The sequence below is a fragment of the Brienomyrus brachyistius genome, unplaced genomic scaffold (assembly GCF_023856365.1).
Source record: "Brienomyrus brachyistius isolate T26 unplaced genomic scaffold, BBRACH_0.4 scaffold97, whole genome shotgun sequence".
Taxonomy (NCBI): domain Eukaryota; kingdom Metazoa; phylum Chordata; class Actinopteri; order Osteoglossiformes; family Mormyridae; genus Brienomyrus; species Brienomyrus brachyistius.
In genome coordinates this window covers 406,390-432,586 of record NW_026042372.1, presented here as the reverse complement: position 1 = coordinate 432,586, position 26,197 = coordinate 406,390, and the positions used below count along the sequence as shown (strand labels likewise).

Below are 26,197 nucleotides of genomic sequence, written 5' to 3'. Positions count from 1 at the left end.
GCGAACGGGCAAAAAGGATGCAGGCAGGCGGAAATCGGGGATTAACGAGGGTTTAATATACGAACTGGGAGCAGGAGACATGTAACGCCGACTAACATCAATGACAGACAAAGCAAACAGGGGAGACCAGGACTTAAATACACCAGACTGAATGACAGCAAACGGAAACAGCTGGGTACAATTCGGGAAACACACGTGGGTAATCAGGGGGCGTGGCACACACGAGGAGCGGACGAGCCGGGCATGACACACTTTGAAAACACATCAGATATCAATGGGGAAAAAAATCATGCTGGATATCTATACTGATGTAGGCTGGGTAATGTGTTAGGAAGGAAAGGATGCCACATCGTTTGATGGAAATGAAATTATCAACCTACAGAGGGCTGAATTCAAAGACACCCCGAAAATCAAAGTGAAAAATGATGTGGCAGGCTAGTCCATTTTGCTGAAATTTCATTACAGTAACAGAATCATACTCAGTAGTTTGTATGGCCCCCACATGGTTGTATGCATGCCTGACAATGTCGGGGCATCGTCCTAATGAGACCACGGATGATGTCCTGGGGGATCTCCTCTCAGATCTGGACCAGGGTATCACTGAGCTTCTGGACAGCCTGAGGTGCAACCTGATGGCATCGGATGGACGAAACATAATGTCCCACAGGTGTTCTATTGGATCTAGGTCAGGCGAGTGTGGGGGGCAGTCAATGGTATCAATTCCTTCATCCTCCAGGAACTGCCTACATGGTCTTTCCACATGAGGTCAGGCATTGTCGTGCACCAGGAGGAACCCAGGACCCACTGCACCAGCAAAGGGTCTGACAGTGGGTTCAAGGATTTCATCCTGATACCTAATGGCAGTCAAGGTGCCGTTGTCTAGCCTGTAGAGGACTGTGTGTCCCTCCATGGATAAGCCTCCCCAGACCATCACTGACCCACCACCCAACCGGTCATGCTGAACAATGCTGCAGGCAGCATAATGTTCTCCATGGCTTCTCCAGACCCTTTCACGTCTGTCACATGTGCTCAGGGTGAACCTGCTCTCATCTGTGAAAAGCACAGGGTGCCAGTGGCAGACCTGCAAATTCTGGTATTCTATGGCTGTTGGGGAAAGCGCCCGGCGTTTCCACCCCAACTCCACATTTACGAGACACACACTTTATAGTTTTTACTTGCAAGGGTACCCACACTCTCTGCAATGCAAACTACAGCAGAATGTGTTACAAAGGGTGGTTCCCCTTGACTCCTTTATTTATAGTCAGTGGGAGGCGCAAGAGTCATGCAGAATAGGGAGGTGAGAGAAAGTTCTGGTTTTGCTAAGGTGGGAATGCTATTATTAATATAATCTAAAGTATGAGGCTAGGGGAAAACAAAATAATGTATATACATATTTACATTCATTGCTGATCATACAGGAGTGATAACAAAATGATTAATAAAAGTTTCTTCAACCTAACAATGGCAAATGCCAATCGAGCTCCATGGTGCTGGGCAGTGAGCACAGGACCCACTAGAGGACGTTGGGCCCTCAAGCCAACCTCATGAAGTCTGTCTCTGACCAAACAATCAGAAACATTCACACCAGTGGCCTGCTGGAGGTCATTTTGTAGGGCTCCAGCAGTGTTCATCCTGTTCCTCCTTGCACAAAGGAGCAGATACCGGTCCTGCTGATGGGTTAAGGACCTTCTATGGCCCTGTTCAGCTCTCCTTGAATAACTGCCTGTCTCCTGGAATCTCCTCCATGCCCTTGAGACTGTGCTGGGAGACACAGCAAACCTTCTGGCAATGGCACGTATTGATGCGCCATCCTGGAGGAGTTGGACTACCTGTGCAACCTCTGTAGGCTCCAGGTATCGCCTCACGCTACCAGTAGTGACACTGACCGTCGCCAAATGCAAAACTAGTGAAAAAACTCTCAGAAAAGATGAGGAGGGAAAAATGCCAGTGGCCCCCACCTGTTAAACCATTCCTGGTTTGGGGGTCGTCTCATTGTTGCCCCTCTAGTTCACCTGTTGATAATTTCATTAACACCAAAGCAGCTGAAACTGATTAACAACCCCCTCCGCTACTTAACTGACCTGATCAATATCCCAGAAGTTTAATAGACTTGATGCTATACTCTGATTAAAAAGTGTTCCTTCAATTTTTTTGAGCAGTGTATATTAATACATAGATATGAATGTCCATACATACACAGACACACTTTCATACATATCTGTAATGATTGAAACATACAATACATGAAACAAACAGTAATAATAATAATTAATAAAAATAACAGCAAAAAAGTAAGGGGGGGGGGGGGGGGCGGGCGTTGAGGTATCTTTTATCCACAAAATAGTTTGCTGCAAACATCAGCAAACATACATCCATCCATCCATTTTCCAAACCGCTTATCCTACTGGGTCGCAGGGGGTCCGGAGCCTATCCCGGAAGCAATAGGCAAAAGGTAGGGAATAACCCAGGATGGGGGGCAGCCCATCGCAGGGCACATTCATGCACCAATCACTCACACATGTACACCTATGGGCAATTTAGCAACTCCAATTAGTCTCAGCATGTTTTTGGACTGTGGGGGGAAACCAGAGTACCTGGAGGAAACCTCATGACAACATGGGGAGAACATGCAAACTCCACACACATGTGACCCAGGCGGAGACTCGAACCCGGGTCCCAGAGGTGTGAGGCAACAGTGCTAACTACTGCACCACCATGCCGCCCCCAGCAAACATACAAACAACCAGAATTCCAGAAAGGTTCTTTAAACTTGAATGAAATAACAAATAAAACACTTTCAAATCACATGAGCCTATATTTTATTCACAACAGAACATAGATAATATAACAAATGTTCAAACTGGGAAATTGTACACCTTTATCCAGTAAATGAGCTCATTTCAAATTTGATGCCTGCTACATGTCCCAAAAAAGTCGGTACAGGGACAACAAATGGTTGAAAAAGCAAGAAAGTTTAAAAAGATTCAGCTGGGAGAACATCTAGCAACTAATTAAGTTAATTGATATCAGGTCTGTAACCTGATTATCATTAAAAGGGATGTCAGAGAGGCAGAGTCTCTCAGAAGTAAAGATGGGCAGAGGCTCTCCAATCTGTGTACGAGTGAATAAAAAGATTGTGGGATACTTTAAAAACAATGTTCCTCAACGTGAAATTGCAAAGGATTTATCTATCAAAAAAATTGAGAAAAACTGGAGATATCTCTGTGCGTAAGGGACAAGGCCGAAGACCTGTATTGGATGCCCGTGGTCTTTGGGCCCTCAGACGACTCTGCATCAGTCATCGGCATGATTGTGTCAATGACATGACTAAATGGGCCCAGGAATACTTCCAGAAAGCACAGTCGGTAAACACAATCCGCCGTGCCATCTGCAGATGCCAGCTAAAGCTCTATCATGCAAAAAGGAAGCCATATCTGAACATGGTCCAGAAGCGCCGTCGTGTCCTGTGGGCCAAGACTCATTTGAAATGGACTGTTTCAAAGTGGGAAAGTGTTCTATGGTCAGACGAGTCCAAATGTGACATTCTTGTTGGTAATCAAGGGCGCCGTGTCCTCCGGGCTAAAGAGGAGGGAGACCTTCCAGCGTGTTATCAGCGTTCAGTTCAGAAGCCAGCATCTCTGATGGTATGGGGGTGCATAAGTACATACGGTATGGGCAGCTTGCATGTTTTGGAAGGAACTATGAATGCTGAAAGGAATATAAAGGTTTTAGAGCAACACATGCTCCCCTCCAGAGGACGTCTGTTTCAGGGAAGGCCTTGTGTATTTCAGCAGGACAATGCAAAACCACATACTGCAGATATTACAACCACATGGCTTCGTCGGAGAAGAGTCTGGGTGCTGAATTGGCCTGTCTGCAGTCCAGATCTTTCACCTATAGAGAACATACAGTAATTTCCTGTGGCACCCATGGTGCACTGTGAGCAGGTATACAGGCCAACAGAGCATGCAGATAATTATCTGTGACACCCCTTGTACACTGTGAGCAGGTATCATTACTGACCACTTTTTATATTGAGTCATATGTTTTATGTGAATTACTTTGTACTGAACTGAAGGCCAGTATTTGTCACTGTGAATATGTTGTTGCAGACGTCCATCCAGAAATCAGAGCTGGGGGAAAAGATAAGGTCCTTATTCCAGTTAATTTTTGGTACAAATATCAATGTGTCTGTTGCAGATGGAGGATTATATATTCTAGAGGTTTCTTTTTATTTTTAAGTTGCAGAATGTTGTCTCATCTGAGGAGGATTCAGTGTATTATGTGTGAGGTCCATTTTGGTTTTGATGCTGGATTCAGTTAGTAAATATTAGAAAAATTGCATATTCTCAACCCGTATTTATGGATTAAATCTTCGAATGTCATGAAATGACTGTTACTGAAAAGGAGGTGGAGATGTGTAATCCCTTTCTGTCCCCGTGAGTGATAGTGAATGGTGATATTGTGAAGTAGGAAGTCCAGATTATTCCAGATTGGCGTGTATTTGCAGGGTATGAGAGTACAGTTAGTGATTTTAATGGCTTTCCACTGGGCTGTCAGTGCTGTGGAAATGGCAGCACTGTGTTGATAAAGCAGTTTTGTTTCTTTAATGACATTTTGAGTAAGTCTGCATGTCTGAGATTTTTACAGTACAGCTGCTCCTGCTGTAACCATGAGCTGCTGTTACTACTGCAGTGTGACCATTTAGTTAAGTCTTGCAGTTGATTTGCTAAGTAATAATTAAGAAAAATGAGCTTGTAATCCACCTTGAGATTTACTTTTCTGTAATGTGGAATGTTTGATTTTGTGTTTTTGTGTTTCCAGCAAAAATGTGACATTAATGAGTTTGAAAGAATTTTTCTGAAATTATTCTGGACGAGTAATTTTATTTTTATTGATTCAAGTGGGAGACTCATCTATTGTTTTGAATAAGGGGGTGTAGTTGAGGGTAACCAAGTCTGACAGCCTGTGGGAGATGTAGATACCCAAGTACCGGATATTTCCAGTGTGAAATGGACCATCCTGATCGGCCGAATCCCAGGCATCTTCAGACAGTGAGAATATTATGGGCTTTTTTCCAGTTTATTGTGTAGTTTGATATATTTTGAAAAGGTATTAATAAAATTGAAATTTCATGTATTGAGGGTTTCATAAAAACAGCAACATATCATCTGCATAGAGATTAATTTTGTGTTGACTTATTAGTATGAATTCCATTTATTTCACTGTTCTGTCGTATTGCTGCCACAATTGTTTCTATGAAGATGGCAAACGCTGAAGGAGAGAGTGGGCATGCAGGCCGTCTTCCCCGTCGGAGTGTGAATGCAGGTGATGTCATCCCATCTGTGACACTGTAGCTTTGGGTGAGGTGTACAGTATTTTAACCCAGTGGGTGAACGATTCTCCGAAGCCAAATCTATGCAGTGTATTAAAGAGGAATGTCCAACTGACTGTCAGATGCAGTTTCTGCATCTAATGATGTAATCATGGTTTTAGTGTGGGTATGCTGAGCAGTATTGACTAAATTTAAATAATCTATGGATGTTGTCCGAGCCATGTCTTGTCTTGATGAAATCTGTCTGATCAGGATGGAATGACTGACTGTAACTGAGTGGCAAGAGCTTTTGGAATGATTTTCAAGTTTGTATTCATTAGTGAGAGTGGCGGGTAACTAGAGGGTTGTGTTGGGTCTTTATCAAGTCTCAATAACACTGTAATGGCCCGGTAACTAGAGGGTTGTGTTTGGACTTTATCAGGTTTCGATAATGCTGTAATGGCCGGTAACTGGAGGGTTGTGTTGGGTCTTTATCAGGTCTCAATAACACTGTAATGGCCGGTAACTGGAGGGCTGTGTTGGGTCTTTATCAGGTCTCAATAACACTGTAATGGCCGGTAACTGGAGGGTTGTGTTTGGTCTTTATCAGGTCTCAATAACACTGTAATGGCCGGTAACTGGAGGGTTGTGTTTGGTCTTTATCAGGTCTCAATAACACTGTAATGGCCGGTAACTGGAGGGTTGTGTTTGGTCTTTATCAGGTCTCAATAACACTGTAATGGCCGGTAACTGGAGGGTTGTGTTGGGTCTTTATCAGGTCTCAATAACACTGTAATGGCCGGTAACTGGAGGGTTGTGTTTGGTCTTTATCAGGTCTCAATAACACTGTAATGGCCGGTAACTGGAGGGTTGTGTTGGGTCTTTATCAGGTCTCAATAACACTGTAATGGCCGGTAACTGGAGGGTTGTGTTTGGTCTTTATCAGGTCTCAATAACACTGTAATGGCCGGTAACTGGAGGGTTGTGTTGGGTCTTTATCAGGTCTCAATAACACTGTAATGGCCGGTAACTGGAGGGTGGTGTTGGGTCTTTATCAGGTTTCAATAACACTGTAATGGTTGCTGCGCTCATATTTGATGGGATTTGTGATGCATGTTTAATTTCTCTTACCAGTCTATTGAAGAGTGGAGATAATATGCCCCCAAAATGTGTATAGATTTCTGCAGGGTAACCATCCGGTCTGGCGATTGGTTGTTAGGCATTTGGTTGAGGACCTTATGGAGTTCTTCTGATGTTAATGGTGCATCAAGCTGAGGTGGAGATTTCAGGTCCAGGGAGTACAAATCCAGACCAAGGTTTTGATTCAACAAACCAGTTGAGTCTCTGTGACTGTGACTCTTTATATTCATCTGGTTGGTTGAAACAAAATCTTGGTCTGGATTTGTACTCTCTGGACCTGAAATCTCCACCTCTGGCATCAAGGGCATCTGCTGTTTCATTGTTTAATATGGGTAAGTCTAGATTATTTTTAAATGATTCTATATCAACTGGATCTGGTTCTTGTTCTGAGAAGTATAGGTTCTTATTAAATGTTCAAAAGATGTTAATTTTGCATGATTATTGAAATATTTATTAGAAGAGTCACTCTTGCTTAAAAGTAATTCTTGTAATGGTGAGGTGATCTTATTTACTGGGGAGTTTTTGTCTGTCTCTCTGCAGGTTGTCAGGCTGTAGAGTCACAGAAGAAGGCTGTTCTTCCCTGGCTTCAGCTCTGAGGTCAAACCCCTCACACCTGAGAGAGCTGGACCTGAGCTACAATCACCCAGGAGACTCAGGAGTGAAGCTGCTTTCTGCTGTACTGGAGGATCCCAGCTGTAAACTGGAGAAGCTGCAGTGAGTACAGAGTGTGTGTCTGACACGCTACAGATACTTATGCATGTATGTGAAGAAGAAGCACCAATAAATAAATGGATACAGCAGTACTATGTCATTCTGCTTCTCCTGTAGTGTGGATCATGGTGGAGAGTGCAGGACCAGACCAGGCGTACAGAAATGTAAGTGTCTTTGCATGTTTTTATTAATAATACCATGAATACTATGTAATGGTTGTATTCACACAATTGTTGTGATGAGTGTGGCTTTTTGCACTGTGTGTAGATGGATTTCCATGTTTGTGTTTAGGTGAGTTTCATGTCATTTTAGACAAACATCCAAACGAGAAACAAAATATCAAAATCATCACCAAAAACACTATCAATTCATTTAATCATATAAATTTTTTTTTTTTTTTTTTTTTTACAAATTAGTTATACATCTTTAATTTCACAAAAAAAGAATCCTTTGCATTTGTTCTTTTTGCGGATGCCGTGAGTGTATGTGTTTTCTGTGTGAGATTCGTTAGTATTGTCCTAAGGAGGCACCTGTAGGCAGTGAGACTCTCTCCTCAAGTGCAAAATGTGAATTTGCATTTTTACAGGGTGGTTCTGGAACATCCTTAATATTCATGAGAGAATATTACTGATTGGTCACTGAATGCCTTAAACCAGGGGAGCCCAAATCCAGTCCTGGAGGGCCAGAGTCCTGCACATTTTTGGGTTTCCCCTCACTTAACACACCTGATTCATCTCCTTGTGCTAATAACCACACAGCTCTTGAGCTGAATTATTTATGGTGGAACAGGGAAAGAACTTTGCTACACAGGGCACCGGCCCCCCGGGACTGGATTTGGACACCCCTGCTTTAGGTAGAAGAAACAGGCAGCACAAGTCGATGTTAACTGGCCAATGAGGTAGTGCCCCTCTCATAAATATTAATCAGCCAGCCAATCGTGTAGGGCTTCGCTCATGAATATTAAAAAGTTCTCCACGTTAGAAAGTATCCAAGGTGCTAAAAGAAACTAGCGCCCGGGACGCACTGGATGTGCGGCGGAAAATATCAAATTTCATTTCGGCGCCCATGTTAACAGATTAGAGCGGTCGCCTGCGTGCGCGAGATGCGGGGCTCACGCCTCGCGGCAGCGGCGCAGCGTCTACAGTCACGCGCGCGGTAAGCGGTTCTCTGTGGAAGCGTATTGCATTCATCTGGGAAAAATTTATTCTGTTTTTCCGAATTAATGAGATAAATATTGCTCTGAAAAACGGGATTATTTTCTGAATTAATGAAAACCTTCCTGTTTTTTATGATGCACGATCTGTGCCGGAATCATCATTTATATCAGAATCCAGGTCCAAATGTTTATTAAATATCACTTTAAACATGTAATAATATTACTTAAATATTCTGTTATTGATGGCCATTTTCAAGCCGCACGCGCCGGAATTAGCGATTAGAAGGAAAGACACTGACTTTAGTGTTGATCTCTGGTGCCGTTTTGTGGTAAATATGCTTGTGATGAATATGTCTGAGGAATGTCGCTGCTTTGTAATTTTTTTATTAAATTAATTAAGCTGTTAGTTTAGCTCACGCCCCATTTTGCCGGCTCTTCCCGCCGCCATCGCGCGCCCTCCTTATGTTTCATAAACTTCAGTTCTTGCTTCGTTAGGGGAAGCTGTGCTGTTTTTATATCGTACAGAAACATAAAGTACAGGCGGCCTGATGGGATTAATAATTCTTCCTCCTGCCTACAGACTCCTGCCAGCTGACGCTGGACCCCAACACAGCAAACAGACGCCTGTCTCTGTCAGGGGGGAACAGGAAGGTGACATGGGGGGCAGAGCAGCAGCCATATCCTGATCATACAGAGAGATTTGACAGCATGCAGCAAGTTCTGTGCAGAGAGAGTCTGACTGGCCGCTGTTACTGGGAGGCTGAGTGGGATGGAGATGGAGCTGTGATAGGAGTGACTTATAAAGGGATCAGGAGGGAAGCAGGGAGGGGCTGTGGGCTTGGATTCAATGACAAGTCATGGAGTCTGTGCTGTAATACTAACAGTTACTCTGTCCGGCACAATAATAAACAGACTCTCATACCCATAAAGCCCTCAGGCTCCCGCAGAGTAGGAGTGTATCTGGACTGGGGGGCTGGTGCTCTGTCCTTCTACAGAGTCTCCTCTGATGGACTGACCCCCCTGCACAGATTCAGCTCCTCATTCACTGAGTCCCTCTTTCCAGGGTTTTGGGTTTATAACTCCTCAGTGTCACTGTGACGTGTTGCTGGTTCTCCTGGCAAAGAGGTCAAATCTTTGCTTTTTAACCTTTATAATCCTTTTTACTCTGAAATGTACAGAACTGTGCAAAAGTCTTAGGCAGGCAAAGAAAATGATGTTTAGATTATCCTCCTGTTGGTGTAAAACTATGATATGATGCCTGTCAAAGTGTGTCAGCTTCGCCATTTCAGAACCTCTGCTAAAATCATCCTAGTATTTGCAGTGACCGTCCAGTGCAGCCATGTATTTTTTGACTTGGCCACTAACACACCTCATACAGCTAGTCAATCTCTCACTGACTTTTTAAACCAATATATTTAATTATTTAATTCAGTTGTTGGTGAAATTTAACAAAACCATGGAACGGCTGAGGTGCCCCTGAAGAGAAGTTTGGGAACTGAAGCGGTGTTCATCTAGCCATCCAACTAGATATCAGTAACTTTTTAGAAAACAGAAGAAATTATTACTAGTTTTTATTGTGTTACTCTTAATTTGCACACGTTCTAATGTTAAATTGTTTTTTGTTCTAAGCCTTTTGTTCACTTTCAAGAATTGCTTTTTTTTTAATTGTCTACTGCAATATGTCTGAAACGGCGATGTACACTGGTGTTTGCTGCTATAGTGCTGTTAATATATTTTTATGCATATTCTATGTTAATTCCGCTTTTTATATTTTTTTTATACACTCTACTGGGCCGATGATGAGTCAATGCAACGTAATTTTGCTCTGATGTGCACTAACCAGCCAGTTTATGTTCTGAATGACAATGAAGTAGCTATTCTATTCTATTCTATTCTATTCTATTCTATTCTATTTCTGGATAAGTATGGGCTGGAATACAGAGAGAAGCTGGTGGCCAAAGCAGTGAAGGTCATGAGTGGCAGATGCTCTGGGGTCCAAACAGGAGTTAGAGAGGTTGCCAGATATGCATTTTATGTTCACTGCAGCCCACACTGTTTGCATTTGTCATTGTTGACTGTGTGAAAAATGTCCCTGTAGCTGCATGTTTTCTTCTCTTTGCTGGAAAGACTGTGTGTGATCATGTCAGGCTCATATATTCACAAGAAATGGCTGGATGTTCAGAAATAAATGTTCAGTGGGGCCCAGGGGAACTGCAAAGGCTCAGTGAGACTAGATGGGCCTGCTGCCGTGCTGCGTGTAGAAACCTTATGGAGAGGCTGAGTGCTGTACTAAGGCTGCCAGGTGAGATTTTAGATGATGCCGATCCCCAGAGAGCTGCAGAGGCAAGAGGACTGCAGTCTCAGATTGACTTGAATTTTGTAGGGCTCCTTGTAGTGTTCAGAAAGGTGCTCGGTCAAGCAAAGTTTCTGCCAGACAAGCTGCATTCACCTAAGGCTGATCTTAGCAAAGCAGCCGACCTCACTGACACCCTCAGACAGACCTTTGGAGAACATCGCAAAGAGGACAGCTTTACTGAGCTGTGGGGTACAGTGACTGAAACATGCAGTGATCGCCGCATTTCTGCCACTGTCAAACCAAAAAGAACCAAACACACCTCAAGCACACCACATGATAGTCTTGTCACATCTACACCTGGACAGCAAAGACATGCTAACAGCAAAGACGCCTTCAGAAAAGGAGCGTTTATTCCCACCATGGAGTCCATGATGAGGGAGATGGACAGGTGCTTCTCAAACTCCAGCTGTAACATAATGAGCAGCATACAAGCACTAAGCCATCAGACAGCGACTCTAAAAGGAGCAGCTGCTTTTGTTAGTGGCTCAGGCAGGTGGCTCTGATCTGCAAGGCTTGGAAAGTGAGATACAGCAGATATAAAGACTGGAAAGAAACAGAGCAGATAGTAAAGTGAAGCCATCCAGCCTGACAGAGTTAGTGAGGATCCTGGCTCCTTTAAGGACGTCTTCTTTGGACTTTATCCTCTGTGTCAGATTGCTGTTGTTTTCCCAGTGAGGACTGCAGGCTGTGAGCGCAGCTTTTCAGCATTGAAACTTGTAAAAAATCACCAGCGATCAGCCGTAGCAGATGAGCGTCTGTGGAATCTAGCTGATCTCAGCACTGAGAACCAGGCTGTAAAAGCACTTAATTTAGATGTTTATGAAACGTTCTGCTGCTCAGCACAACAACCGTCGCCTTAAGGCGTCTTAAGAAAAATGTGGTCACTGTAAAAGTTAGTGCACCACCTTTTACACGGTGGAGACTGAATACATCATTACTAGAGTTATTTTTAGAAGTTATTAAAAAAGATTGGACAACATTTATTGAAACAAATGACCTGCCTGGTATCTCTGCTTACAGACTCTGGGAGACGTCAAAGGCTGTAACTGGAGGTAGAATAATTTCATATTCAGCAGACAAAAGGAAAAAGGGAAAAGCTCTCGAGACAGAACTAGAACAGAAAATTAAAACTTTGGAATCAGCACATGTTTCCTCCCAAGAAAAACACTGAGCTGAGAAAATCCATCCATCCATCCATTTTCCAAACCGCTTATCCTATTGGGTCGCGGGGGGTCCGGAGCCTATCCCGGAATCAATGGGCACGAGGCAGGGAACAACCCAGGATGGGGGGCCAGCCCATCGCAGGGCACACTCACACACCATTCACTCACACATGCACACCTACGGGCAATTCAGCAACTCCAATTAGCCTCAGCATGTTTTTGGACTGTGGGGGGAAACCGGAGTACCCGGAGGAAACCCCACAACGACACGGGGAGAACATGCAAACTCCGCACACATGTGACCCAGGCGGAGACTCGAACCCGGGTCCCAGAGGTGTGAGGCGACAGTGCTAACCACTGCACCACCATGCCGCCCCGAGCTGAGAAAATGTGAAATGGAATTGCAAGAATTAAGAGACAAAAAAACTCTTTCTGTCACAGGTATGTGCTCCATGACATGATCGATATGGACTCCACACTCTCCCTTCCCAGTGTGTCACTCTCCCTTTCCAGTGTGTCACTCTCCCTTGTGTTTTCGGATCCGAGTGGAGCTTGTGGTTACACACCAGCTGCCACCTGTTGTTATCCTGTAACATGAATGATTCTGTATTTGAATCTCTTCGTCCCCAATCTGAGTCTCGGATCCGAGTGGAGCTTGTGGTTACACACCAGCTGCCACCTGTTGTTATCCTGTAACATGAATGATTCTGTATTTGAATCTCTTCGTCCCCAATCTGAGTCTCAGTTCCTCGAGGAAAGTCATCAAGTGGTCAAGAACCTATGAAGGAGATCAGGGGTTTGTGGTCTATATGCACCGTGACGTCCAATCCCAAGAGACATATGATCATTCACTTACAGGCCCGTGTCACACCAAGGGCCTCTTTTTTGATCAGTGCATATCGGGTTTCACTGGGAGTCAGACTCCTACACAGACATGTACATCACTGGTCTGTATTCTCCATCTGGCTGCCTCTGCATTAGCCCTCCTCCAAGGCTGTATGACGATGCATCTGCTGACACAGGAGTTTCTCTTTTCTGATCAGTGCGTATCGGGTTTCACTGGGAGTCAGACTCCTACACAGACATGTACATCACTGGGCTGTATTCTCCATCTGGCTGGGGGCAGGCAGGGAGAAAACCTGCCAATGTAGTTCACCATCCCCACAATGCGTCTCACTCCTTCAGTACTCTGAGGTTTGGGCATGTTGATAACGGCTTTAATGTTGTCGGGATTCACCTCAGTCCCTTTAGCGCTTATTTTATGTCCCAGGAACTTCACTTCATTCACTCTGAACTCACAGTGTTCATTTAGAGAGAGGTCTGCATTCTCAAACTTCTGGGGAACTTTGCATAGCCTATCGTCATGCTCCCTCTGGTCTTTGACAAATTACCAAAATGTCATCAGTATAGCACATTGTTCTAGGTGTGCCTGAAACAATCTGAGAGATTCTCAGCTGGAAGTGCTCAAGTGCCGAGGTGATCCCAAAAGGCAGTCTGTTTAAATGGTACCCGCTGAAGAAGAGTAATGAAGGTCATCAAGGGCTCGGAGTCTTTATATGAGGGTATCTGCCAGAATCCCGATCAGGCATCCCGTTTGGAGAACGCTACTGCCCCGTCCAGTTTGGCAAGTGTGTCATCCACAGCTGGGAGTATGTGCCTCTTTCAGCAGACACTTCCATTGAGTCTTGTTAGGTCCACACAGATCCTAATATGTGGCAGAGCGGGCTAAGCCTCGGAAGGTCGGAAGGTTGCTCGATCAAGCCTGGCTTTGGCAGAACAGCCACATGTCTCTGGGCCCTTGAGCAGAGCCCTTAACTCCCAGCTCCATAGGTGCCACTGCAGGTGGCTGCCCTTTGCTGCCAAGCTGACTCTCACCTCCATGTGTACAGAGCTCCATGTCCAGGGGCTGACAGTGCATATGGTGATGCCACCTCAGCTAACGCTATATTATAATACAACTTACTGCTGATTCACCTGCCTGTTGATTTCGGCTGTTAAAATTTGCTCTCTCATATATTATAATGTGTTTAATAATAAAATACTCAGCCAGGGCTTTTGGTTTTGGATACGTCCATTTCTTTCCACTCAGGCTACCCAGATACTCGTCCAGTCCCTCGTCATCTCACGCCTGGACTACTGCAACTCGCTTCTAGCGGGTTTACCACTGCGTGCCATCTGTCCCCTCCAACTGCTTCAGAATGCAGCTGCTCGACTTGTTTTCAACCTTCCAAAGTTCCCACACCACTCCTTTGCTACGCTCTCTCCACTGGCTTCCTGTAGCTGCCCGCATCAAATTCAAAACACTGATGCTCACATACAAAGCCAAAAATGGTCTGGCACCATCCTACCTAAAAGACCTCATCACACCCCGTACTGCACCCCGATCTCTCCGATCCTCCAGCACTGTTAGACTGGTCCCACCACCCCTCAAGGCACAAGGACGACACACATCTCGGCTCTTCTCTGTCCTGGCGCCTAGTTGGTGGAATGAACTCCCCCTTGATGTCCGAACAGCGGAAACGCTGGCTGTCTTCAACCGACAACTCAAAGCTTTCCTTTTTCAGAAATACCTGAAGTAGTACTCTGTATTCTTACTCAGCTCTTTTCCGTGTGTGTGTATGTGTACAAAAAAAAAAAAAAATTATTGTTGCACTTTCTCAACAGTGTTCAGATAGATGGTATTCATAGCCTGGGTCCTTATTGAGCTAGTATCGGAAAAATTCATCGCAGCGTCTTAAAGCACTTATGTAAGTCGCTCTGGCTAAGGGCGTCTGCCAAATACTGTAAATGTAAATGTAAATGTCTCTGCAAACTATTTCTGTTCGTCAGACAAAACCAGCGTGTCATTGCTTTTCTCCCCAGTCATGTACAGCAGCGAGTTGAATGGTCTTCCTCAGTCTTTTTAGATATTCCTGAAGCTCCTCGAAATCACTCAGATCATCGTAGGCACTAAGTCCAGCTGCTTGGCCTGTCAAAATTGAAGCTTCCTGGAGGTTCTACTGAAAATATCTGCTCCACCTCTCATGTTATTTTCTTTGCTCCCCTCTTGGAAACGCATCTGTAAGCTGGCCAGCTCCCTCACTTACTGTAGCAGGCCCTAGTATTGCCAGATTCTCAGTATTTCCTCTGACCTTCAAACTAATGTTGGTTTTCTACTCACGGGCTCCTGCTGCCGATCTTCTGACCCCATGTAAAATATTCTGCTGTGAATCTTAGAATTTCCAACAGACCACGACCACAGATGCATTCAGACTCAGCCTTTTACTTCTGTATCCTCTGCTTTTCCTGTATCTCCCCTTACCCAATGCTTTAGTGCCCCCTAGTGTCCTGACATGGTTCTGTTATAAGAGTTGGTGGTGGTTATAATCAAACCCAACCCCCCGGCCGGCAACAGAATAATTCAGCCCTGTCATTTTTATGTCTTCTGTAAATATAAAACTTACCAAAGAATAGTGTCAGAATGGCAGGATGCACCTGTGTGTATGCAGACAAGTGTCCATGTTTTATACAGTCGATGGGTCAAAGTATATTCACAGACAAAAGAGGCTCACACTGAAACATAACAGAAAAGAGTTATAACTTTCTGTTTAAATTTCTCAAAGCAAAAGAAAGCTTAATTTATCATTAAATTTTGGAAATATACAGTAATATTCTAAATGTCCCAGACTGTTTAATATCTCGATCACTTTAAATTTGTATTTCTGATGCACGTCACACCCAGGGTGAACCCCTGCCCTGTGCTGGCTGGGATGGGCCCAGGCTCCCCTGCAACAATGACCCACATGTGGATGGATGGACACTGTATGTACATTAGTCAGCCACATATGCTGTATGGCTTTGTTTTCCGGACAGTCTGGGCTACTCAGATATGTCATAATCTGATGTGTAAATGCTGACAGTCTTGATATCCTTATCAGGAAAAACTACTTGTGCATATAGATATTTCTCAATTTTTAGTCTCATCTAATATAAAAATTGGGCAATAAAAAGCTTATTTTAGTTTATGGTCCACTGGATAAACACAGACATTACAGACGGTTTTAGAGTCTAATGCTGAATGTTGTTTGCTGTCATTTTTCTGCCTGCATATGCTGTGACTGGTGCAGTGAAATTTGAGAATGTGTTTGTGGTCAGTATCATAGCCTCAGACAACAAACCAACGCTGTACCGCGTCACTGTGTTTACATGTGGGAGGGGTACCAGTTACATAATGGGCTCGATCTAATTCAACTGTTTTCAACTGTTTTCATAAACTTTTTTAGACACATAATGCAAAAATATGAAGGAATTATCTTCTTAATAAACAGCATATTGCATTTTTTGAGTGAATTTCCATTCCTTAATTTATAGGCTTATAATGATATAATTAATAAAATTAGGGCAAACATGCCATTTTTGTTCAAAAGTCCATGAAACATTGAAAATTGTTTTACTCTGTCGTTGGTATGTATAAAAAGTCGCTAATCTGTTTGGAATAAATGTTTGTTTCCAGTAAAATTCTCTGGCTTCTTTTCCGAAAAGTGGCTCTTCTCAATTCGGTTGCCGACCCCTGAGCCAGACTGACATCCACTGAGCTGGACAGAAGCATCTGTCGTGAAATTGCTAAGAGTGGCTGCATATCTAAGCTTTTCTGTCAGTGTTCAGGTAAACAAACTATGTATAGAAATGAGGTTTTCCTTTGGATAAGCAGACAGATGACATATCTGTGTTCAGTAATAAAATGAGTTGAATAAGTACCTCTGACTGTCAGTCTCTTTCCCATGCGCTCATGCTTTGTGTGGCTCTGCACTGCCATCTGCTGACAGAATAAAGTAGCTGCACCCAAGACATGCTAAAGTCATACTGGAGAATTTCCACAGCAATATGACATGTTCATGTTCATTATAACCACATTCACGGTGCCTCCTGCTGACAGGCTTGATCGTAGCACATTGCTATGAGTCTTCAGTCAAACTGACACAAATCTATAACATTCATGGTAACTGATATCGTGTTTCTCTCCCAAAGCACCTTCTGAAGTAAGAATTGTACCCTGAAACACACAGGTGTCCTCTTCACACATGCTGATGAGCTTAAAGAAAACCAAACCATTGAGGAATATGTGAAGGAGAACAAGGATCTGAAGGAACTTGTTGATAAGTGTGGAGGCCGAGTCCATGTCATTCACTCTAAGCACTGGAACAGAAAAGATAAAAATGCTCAGTCTGCAGATCTCATGGAACAACTACAGCAAGTGATGATAGAGAGGAGAGAAGCTGGGGAATCACAGGCTGTTCAGACACTGGAAGAACTGGCTGTTAGAACAAAGATCATCACACCTGATCAGGAACCAGGCCAAGAGTCAGGAAGACCTTCAAGCTCTGATGGAAACCTGGATGAATCAGAGTGCAGGAGTAACAGCCTTCAGATTAAACAGCTGCTGACAGCTATAGAGAACATGGTGACAAACAATGGCAGCAGTCATTACGGAAATAAATCACTGCAGGTCATAGCAGAAATGGAGGTGAAAACGACAAAAGAAGAGATGGATGAGAGAGGAGAGGAAGCAGGGGAGTCTGAGATCAGGAGAAGAGCAAGAGAGAGAGTGAGCTGGGGCATTAGGGGCAGCAGGAGCTGCTGATGCTGGGGCAGTTGGGCATTAGGGGCAGGAGCAGTAGTAGGAATAGTGGGTGTAACTGCGGGGGGTTTGGCTGCAGCAGGAGCCATAGGAGGGGGGGGGGGGGGGGCTGAAAGAGGCAGAGCTGCAGCCAGAGCAGACAGTGCAGGAGAGACTGCAGACAATGCAGCTGAAGCTGTGGCAGAGATGGCAGGAAAAACTGCGAAAGAAACTGGGGAATCGGGGCAGAGACTGAGAACAGCAAAGGAAACACCTTATAAAACACTGTAGTGGGTCACATGCAGGGAAGCAGCCGCCTGAGTGATAGATGCAAGTAAATAGCTGCTGCATTAATTATATGCAAGGAAAGAGCCGCTTCATTGGTTAAGCTGCAGGCAGGCAGGACTGTCTACTGTGACAGAAGTGTGGGGAGCCACACAAAAGCCAGTGAGACCTGGAGAATAAGCTCACACACAGCTTCAGCAGGACTCTGCTAAGACGGGATGACTCTGCCCAGCATGAATGGGGTCAACTGTGATCAAATGCTGCACGTGAATCGGGGGGTTTAACCGGCATCCTACCCACATATTTTACATACATGGGCACCGACTGGGGGCATCAAGAATAATTTACTGTAAGAAGCAATGGTAATAGAAAATAATAATAACAAAACATTTCTTCTCAAAGTATTATTAGGTATGTAATTAATGTCATTTAAAGATGAATGTCACTAATATTATTATTGCATTTAATTTGCATATTTTGTCAAATGAAAATCTATACTTTTCTTCAACACAACATGCAGCTTCTATCCCAAGCACAATCCACATTATTACTTAAAAGCTTATTGACACCCTGATTCTGGTATCACTTACTTTTCAGTAATTTCAAGTAAACATTATCTGTGCTGTATTTGTATGATGAAACCAATCCTTGAGCCCAATATAAAATAACTGAAATAAACACACAGTCATTCAAACTCCAGCACTTTTAAATTTTGTTTTGTCTTTCAATAAAAGCTGCAGCATCAAATCTGGCCAGTTTTGATCTGCTTGCCATTTTTGCCTAAAAATAAATGCTGGTGTTATCAAAAACTATGTCATATAGCTATATTCCAGATTTATTACAGCCAAACACATCTCGGAGCTCCGAGGAACCTACTTCTCCCTACATTTCCCTCCTTCTCACTCTTCCCTCAAATACTGTTACATTTTTCCACACTCACACCCTGTCTTGATCATGCTCTGACTGCATGGCATCCTTATGCAGGGCAAACTATTTTCAGTCTTATCTTGTATAATATGACATAAATATTGAATTTGATAGTCATCTTCTATTTTCACATCCGAACACAACGCACGAACATGAAGGGATCGTTTGCATTTGCAACGTACACCCCCCAGCGGAATACTGGCCTCGGACCGGGGTGGGAATCCCCAAGCTGCAAGACTGTACTGCGTCACGTTAACATTAGCTAGTTAGTTAGCATGGATACAGAGTGCACCGGACTACAACTATAAAGGACGTAAGGTGCGTGATATAGTAAAACATTTATTAACTGGTAATGCACGTTAGCATTACGTTAAATGACAACTTTACCTGTTACTTACCAGAATAGCCTCCTATACGTTCGCTGAATGAGGCGCAGAGGGCGGCGCGTTTTTCAGAAACACACCAGAGTTAAACTTACGCCGCGTTATTTACCGGCACTTCTAACACCAACATTTGCAGCCATTAACTCATAGGTGATAGTAACACTGAAATGTTTTTTTTCTGCGTCAAAATAAGATAACACTGTAATTTTGATAATTTATTGTTTTTCTTTACTTAACCGTACCTTCCTCCGTCTCTGCTTATTGACGTTGAGGAGAGTGTCGAATATAAATTAAAGATCCAAAATTATCAAAGACAGACACAACACTGAAGAGATTACAAAGACACAGTTTAAAAAATAAGTATATGTTTTATTGTAAATCTCCTATCTTAACTTAGCCTATCATATTTTAACTTAGCCTATCTAATGATATTTTAACTTAGCTTATCTTATCATATGTTAACTTAGCCTATCTTAACATATTTCATCTAAGCCTCTTATCCTATCTTATCTTATCCTATCTTATATATATAATAATACTTAAACAATGTCTCTATTATCCCTCCGTCCCCGGCCATAACCCACAAGTCCGTCACCAATAATGTCTCTGTCAGTCCTCTGTTTCCGTCCATAACCCATGAATCCGTGCATTCGTTGTAGGAGTTGCTGCTCGGCGGAATGCTGACGCTGTCCCTGGCCTCTCTCTGGTTGTAGATCGCAGGAGCCGTTGCTGTCCGGACGACGGAGGAACTTCAGCTGTGGCCTCTTCCTCGTCGCTCCTTCTTCCTCCAGCGTGGGTAGCCTGTCCCTCCCGCTCCACGGACGAACCCTCTGGCCACGGTCGTTTTCTTCTCTTCCAGTCTGGGATAGCCAGTTGTTAAAACAAGGAAAGGTTATTGATATGACACATTTTATGCTCTAATTAAAGTGTTCTAATAAAGTCACTTAAGCCAGGGCTTTACCTTCGGCATGTCAGACACCCTCCGTGTCGATTGGGGCTGCTTGTCCGTGTCATCCATCTTCTTAATCACGCCTTCATTCATTGTTATTTTAACCTTGATTGTTATTTTAATTTTGATCTTAACAACGTTGATTTCTTTGTTCTCCATTTTTTTAGACGTCAAGTCCCTTCAAAATGCAACCAGTCGTTCAGATGCTCAAAAAGTTTGAGAAGGTAAGTACATGTGATTCAAAAGTAACCAAGCTGTTGTCACGGACGCCTATTCGTACCATAACAGAAGATGCGATCCTCTGCAGCTCGTCGGTGACTTTCGGCCGCGTTCGGCTCCGACTGACCGGTCGTAGGTCCGATTCGGCTGTAAGCAGGTTGCCAACTCTGACGCATCTGGCGCGAGACTCGGGCTTTCAGACTCAAACGCACACAGCAATAAATCTTATGGAGAATCTCTATTAATCCATTTAAAACCTAAAACTGGCTACATCAAAAGTGTTTGGGCAGTTTGCAAATCCTGAAGACTATTTACAAGGTAATAAAACCGTTATATAAATGTGAATACGTGTGTAGACTTGTCTCGAATTGAAAATCTCGCGCCAATCAGCTGACCAAAGTTGGCAACCCTGCGTAAGTCTGCCCTTTATTTTATATGCAAAAATGATCATATGCAGGGGGCACATAACTGGTATGAAAGTACTTATTCGCCGTTTAAACCGATACGCGCGGTAATGTCTTGTAGCAGCGTAAATACGTGTTTATTTTATGTGCATTCGCGCTGTTAGGACAAGAAATCATTCTGTATTTTAGCCTTCATGTCGCTGAAGTAGTACAAATTAGCCACATAAATGTTAAGATGCACGGTAATTTCTTGTCATAGCGTGAATGCACATAAAATATATACGCATTTGCGCTGCTACAACAAGGAATTGCCACGCGTGTACGGGGAATGCGTACTTGCGCACCATGCAGTTATGTGCGCTCCTGATCATATGTATAGTATATTGTACAATAAATGGTATAACATTAAAGTCGTATTGTTAGGTCTTTTTTAATCATAAATTTCTAAGTTCATTCCTGCCGACAGTTGGGGCAGAGACTGTCATACGCTCTGGGTCACACTCACAGCCAGACGCAGCGCAACAGTGAAAGATTTACAAATGTGACAAAAGGTCTTCTGTGTGTCAATTAATTCCTACATAGAGCTTTAATCCCGTTTACATGGAAAGCTGTAGTTATTGTGCCCCTGACAATTCCAAATTTCTATTTGCAGCAAACTGACAAACAGAATAAGTCCAGGACACTGGAAAATACTTGAAAAACATGGTAAAGTGGATTTCAGCATTTTCTGTCGTTACATTTGTATTAGAATTGTAACAAATGTCTTCGTTAGTACTATATTGTATTTCGCAGGATGTTCCTTGACAGATTGGTTCTGTGGACTGTGGTGTGTTCATGTTGATTGTTGTCACGTCACGAATCGGGGAAACAAAGGATTTATTGGGGAAACCAGCTAGGAACACGGGACAATAGAAGTAGCGACTTAAATGACATGATTGGGGAAACATATTTTGAAGCGGAGTTAAATACATAGGACTAATGAAAACAACTGGAAACAGCGAATGACATCGGGATTCCACACGAGGTTAACGAGGGGGCGTGGCACACGGGAGGAGCGGACAAGCGGCGCATGACAATTGTAAGACAGCCCACCTTGAATTGTTCAACTTCAGATACAGAGAATGTATTGAAGTTTTTCCCCTCCCCTCCCTTTTATCAGTATGCACTCTGCATGGCCTTGGTGTGTCTTGAGTATTACAAAATGCACCATGAACTGTCTATATTATATGTCTATATTATATTTTTATTTATGTCATAATATGTGAATTTGATCTGTTGTTTTTCAGTGAGTTGCAGGGATTTGACAAAAACATCCTTTTAGAAATGCGTGAGGAAGTAAGTCCTTTTCTTTTTGACAAGTAGTGTATCTGTCAGGTTTGTGATGCAACAGAGAAATTAAATATTTTATTTCACTCCTCAGGGTCAAGACTCTGGTCTCCAGCTCACCGCTCTCTGTTATATTTCCATAGCCATGTTGTCCGATAGTAACATTGAATTTTTCTATGCTATAGTTTTTTATGTTTAATCATTGCATGCTATATAAATTATTATAAATAATAGTTTATTTTCCTTGTGACGTGTCTGTGCTTAATAGTATTAAATAAGAGTTAAAATAACCGCAGTTTCCTCAACTAATGTATTTCATGAACTGATATTTTCCCAACAAAACCCATGTTTGCATTCAAGTCTCTGTCATATTTTTTACATAATATTTGCAACAACCGTTATGAAAATTTTTGCAGAATACGTACTACAAGCCTCTCTAGTTGCAGCCACACCCATATCCAAACTGACATATAAGGTATATTTGTTTATGTGTGTTTCCAAGGTACCAGCATTCCTACAGAGCCATGTTGCATAATATATCCACATATAGGCAATTTCAGTGTGAGTCCTGATGCATTATGCATACTGCTTTCAAATCTGTGATCAAAGCACTGACTGCAAAAAACATGGAGACCATAACGTCTCTAAAAGGTGAAAACGCAACATGTCAAGCGCCCCCTACTGGCTGGCTGCAGTACTATTATTAGCACCACCTATGTGCTAATACCCCCAATGTGTTTCAGTGGTAAGAGGCGATTTTCCACATTACTTTCATGTCTTTCTATCTACACAATAACAAAACATTTCTTCTCAATGTATTATTAGTTATGTAATTAATGTCATCTAAAAATGAACGTCACTAATATTATTATTACAATTAACTTGAATATTTTGTAAAATGAAAATCTGTACTTTTCTTCAACACAACATGCAGCTTCTATCCCAAGCACAATCCACATTATTACTTAAAAGCTTATTGACACCCTGATTCTGGTATCACTTACTTTTCAGTAATTTCAAGTAAACATTATCTGTGCTGTATTTGTATGATGAAACCAATCCTTGAGCCCAATATAAAATAACTGAAATAAACACACAGTCCTGGAGAATAATCTCACAGACAGCTTCAGCAGGACTCTGCTAAGACGGGATGACTCTGCCCAGCATGAATGGGGTCAACTGTGATCAAATGCTGCACGTGAATCGGGGGGTTTAACCGGCATCCTACCCACATATTTTACATACTGTACATGGGCGACCGACTGGGGGCATCAAGAATAATTTACTGTAAGAAGCAATGATAATAGAAAATAATAATGACAAAACATTTCTTCTCAAAGTATTATTAGGTATGTAATTAATGTCATTTAAAGATGAATGTCACTAATATTATTATTGCATTTAATTTGCATATTTTGTCAAATGAAAATCTATACTTTTCTTCAACACAACATGCAGCTTCTATCCCAAGCACAATCCACATTATTACTTAAAAGCTTATTGACCCCCTGATCCTGGTATCACTTTTCAGTCATTTCAAGTAAACATCATGTGTGTTGTATTTGTATGAGGAAACCAATCTTATCAACATCAACAACTGGAATAAACTCACAATCATTCAAACTTCAGCACTTTTAAATTTTGTTTTGTCTTTCATTAAAAGCTGCAACATCAAATCTGGCCAGTTCTGATCTGCCTGCCATTTTTGCCTAAAAAATAAATGCTGGTGTTATCAAAAACTATGTCATATAGCTATATTACAGATTTATTACAGCCAAACACATCTCGGAGCTCCGAGGAACCTCCTTCTCCTTACATTTGGGGAAGATGGTGGCGCAGGAGGTAGTGCTATCGTTTAGCAACCAGAGAGTTGCAGGTTCGAGCCCTGGTTTCTACTGACCCCATCAAAGTGTCCTTCAGCAAGATACTGAACCCCAAATTGCTCCCGGCGTGCAGCTTGGCGCCTTGCATGGCAGCCTCCCCCCCGGTGTGTGGATGGGTGAATGTGAGGCATGAATTGTAAAGTGCTTTCAGTTCTCGTAAGAGTAGAAAAACACATTTACCATGTGTGTTTTGGATTTGGATTGTATTAGTGTGTAGTTAATCGCCTGTGTCACAGTAACATTTTCACAGGAATTTGGGAGATTGAAGTGTTATCCTCCTGTTGGTGTAAAACTATGATATGATGCCTGTCAAAGTGTGTCAGCTTCGCCATTTCAGAACCTCTGCTAAAATCATCCTAGTATTTGCAGCGACCGTCCAGTGCAGCCATGTATTTTTTGACTTGGCCACTAACAGACCTCATACAGCTAGTCAATCTCTCACTGACTTTTTAAACCAATATATTTAATTATTTAATTGATAATGGTGAAATTTAACAAAATCATGGAACGGCTTACTAGTTTTTTATTGTGTTACTCTTAATTTGCAGACATTCTAATGTTAAATTGTGTTTTTTGTTCTAAGCCAAAATACACTTGCTACCCAGATAAACAGCTTCAAACATTTCTTTGGACTGCCTAAGACTTTTGCACAGTACTGTATATATACACACACGCAGTTATACAGATGTATAGAGAACATGCTTGAGCAATTATGACGACCATTTTGCATGTAATGACTTATACAATGAACTAACACCAGATGTTTTGGGGGATCAGACTTTTCAAAAGAGAACCAGTATAATATGTGACCCATCACCACGAAATGAGTCTTATTCCCCACCCATAAGAGTCACCCATAAGACTCATTTCATGGTGATGAGTCACATATATTTTGACCAACATGTCATGAACAATTGAAAATGTAGGAATCAGCAGATGATTGTACATAATTATTCGCACTACTGAGCCAAAGCATTTGCAATTTGACCAAAAGAATGAGACTTTGCATGTATGATGTGCAAAAGGGACTCGATGATGTGGAGGTTGTACAAGTAGTTATGAGAACTTCATTTCTGATCTGAGAAATGTACCAAAGCGACCGAGAAAACCTTGTTCTGCTGTACACTAGAGTAAATGCATGGGCTGGACTATTCACAGTCCCATAGAAGAAGCAAAATCACATTTCCTCAAGTGGAATTACATCAAATAAAATACTCTGTTATTTTAGAAATCTGCTGCATGGCCACAATTCTGTGTCACATCAGCCACCTGTCAGCTATGAGAGATGAATCTCTCCTATAACCAGCTCTCACTGTACTGTACAGATCTGTATGGACCACAGGCTTTAAAATGTTCATGTGCTAAGGGCTCTCAAACAGAATTTCAGAAAATACTGTTCCATCCATAAAGTTTTTTGCAATTAACTTCTTTATCTTTATAATTTGCATAATTTAAAGCCTGACAGGCCAGCAGTAGTTGCTGGGGATGTTCACATCTCCTTCTTTCAGAGTTAATAGTCAGGGATGGTGTCAACCGAGCTCTCGCAGGGAAGCACAGACCCAGAGGTGCAGAACCAATTGATCTTTATTAGATCACTCAGGCAACGGACTTTCAAGGGGCGAGACGGATAGGATGGTCGTGGTCGGAAAAGGAGGTCAGCAGCCGGGGTGGTCAGTCCTACGGGCAGGCATGGGACACGAAGACACAGGGAAGGGGAGATGAGAGATCCTGGGACTGGTAGGGAAGGCAGGGCAGGAGGTTCAGGGTCGAGGGCTGGTCTGGCGAAGGAAGGTAAACAGGGTAAGGTGCACACAATGGGCAGACGGAAGCAGTAGGAAACGAGGGAAAGACAACGGACAAGAAATCGCTCTGTACTGCTATAGAACATAGGCAAATACTTCGCAACCCAAATTGCGTGTGTCACGCTTATGTAGTCTCCCGTTTTGGACTCTAATTGGACCTCTCCATCGGTCTACACCCGGGAGGCGTGACAGATGGCTTTCCCAAAGGCGAATTAGCGAATAATAAACAAAATAAACAATTTAAGTAACGAATGAGTGTGGTCTATGTGTGTTTCCCAAAAGCCTTCATTATTCCAGAATTAACAGACAAACTTTAAGTAGCACTTTGTTGGCTCTTCCCAGCCTCCACGTGAGAAAAGCACAAACTGTCAATAAGAGGAAAATCGATTCCAAGTATGTCAATAGCAAAATGCGAGTCAAATCATTGCTACATGATGCATGTAAACATGAACAATATAACATATAATCCAAATCTAAACGTCTGAAAACGCACAGACTGAATACCAAATTAAATTATCAGTTACCAATAGGTTGAAAACGTGATGGGGCTCTTTGTACAAAGAAACCATGGACAGCAGCCAGA

At 42.7% G+C, this 26,197-nt stretch overlaps 1 protein-coding gene and 2 long non-coding RNA genes across 17 annotated transcripts in view; 2 read left to right on the top strand and 1 right to left on the bottom strand.

Moving 5' to 3' along the window:
- LOC125727429 (NACHT, LRR and PYD domains-containing protein 3-like) overlaps positions 1-26,197 on the top strand; it is a 152,300-nt gene that overhangs the window by 31,798 nt on the left and 94,305 nt on the right. For 8 of the 15 annotated variants that reach the window (XM_049004120.1, XM_049004121.1, XM_049004125.1 and 5 more), the window contains 3 exons: positions 6,995-7,168; positions 7,283-7,329; positions 8,902-9,443. In XM_049004120.1, coding sequence (XP_048860077.1) covers positions 6,995-7,168; positions 7,283-7,329; positions 8,902-9,419 — 739 coding nt within the window. In that variant the 3' untranslated portion in view covers positions 9,420-9,443. Of the gene's footprint in view, positions 1-6,994; positions 7,169-7,282; positions 7,330-8,901; positions 9,444-26,197 lie in introns of those variants that run through there. The other 7 variants (XM_049004131.1, XM_049004132.1, XM_049004133.1 and 4 more) reach the window with 5 other exon arrangements.
- LOC125727443 (uncharacterized) lies at positions 9,495-24,216 on the bottom strand. The gene is made up of 2 exons (XR_007388759.1): positions 24,153-24,216; positions 9,495-9,613 (listed from the first exon to the last, which is right to left on the bottom strand). It is a non-coding gene; the product is annotated as an uncharacterized LOC125727443 (long non-coding RNA).
- Positions 20,148-22,173, top strand: LOC125727442 (uncharacterized). Its single transcript, XR_007388758.1, has 5 exons — positions 20,148-20,204; positions 21,256-21,308; positions 21,577-21,681; positions 21,890-21,938; positions 22,024-22,173. It is a non-coding gene; the product is annotated as an uncharacterized LOC125727442 (long non-coding RNA).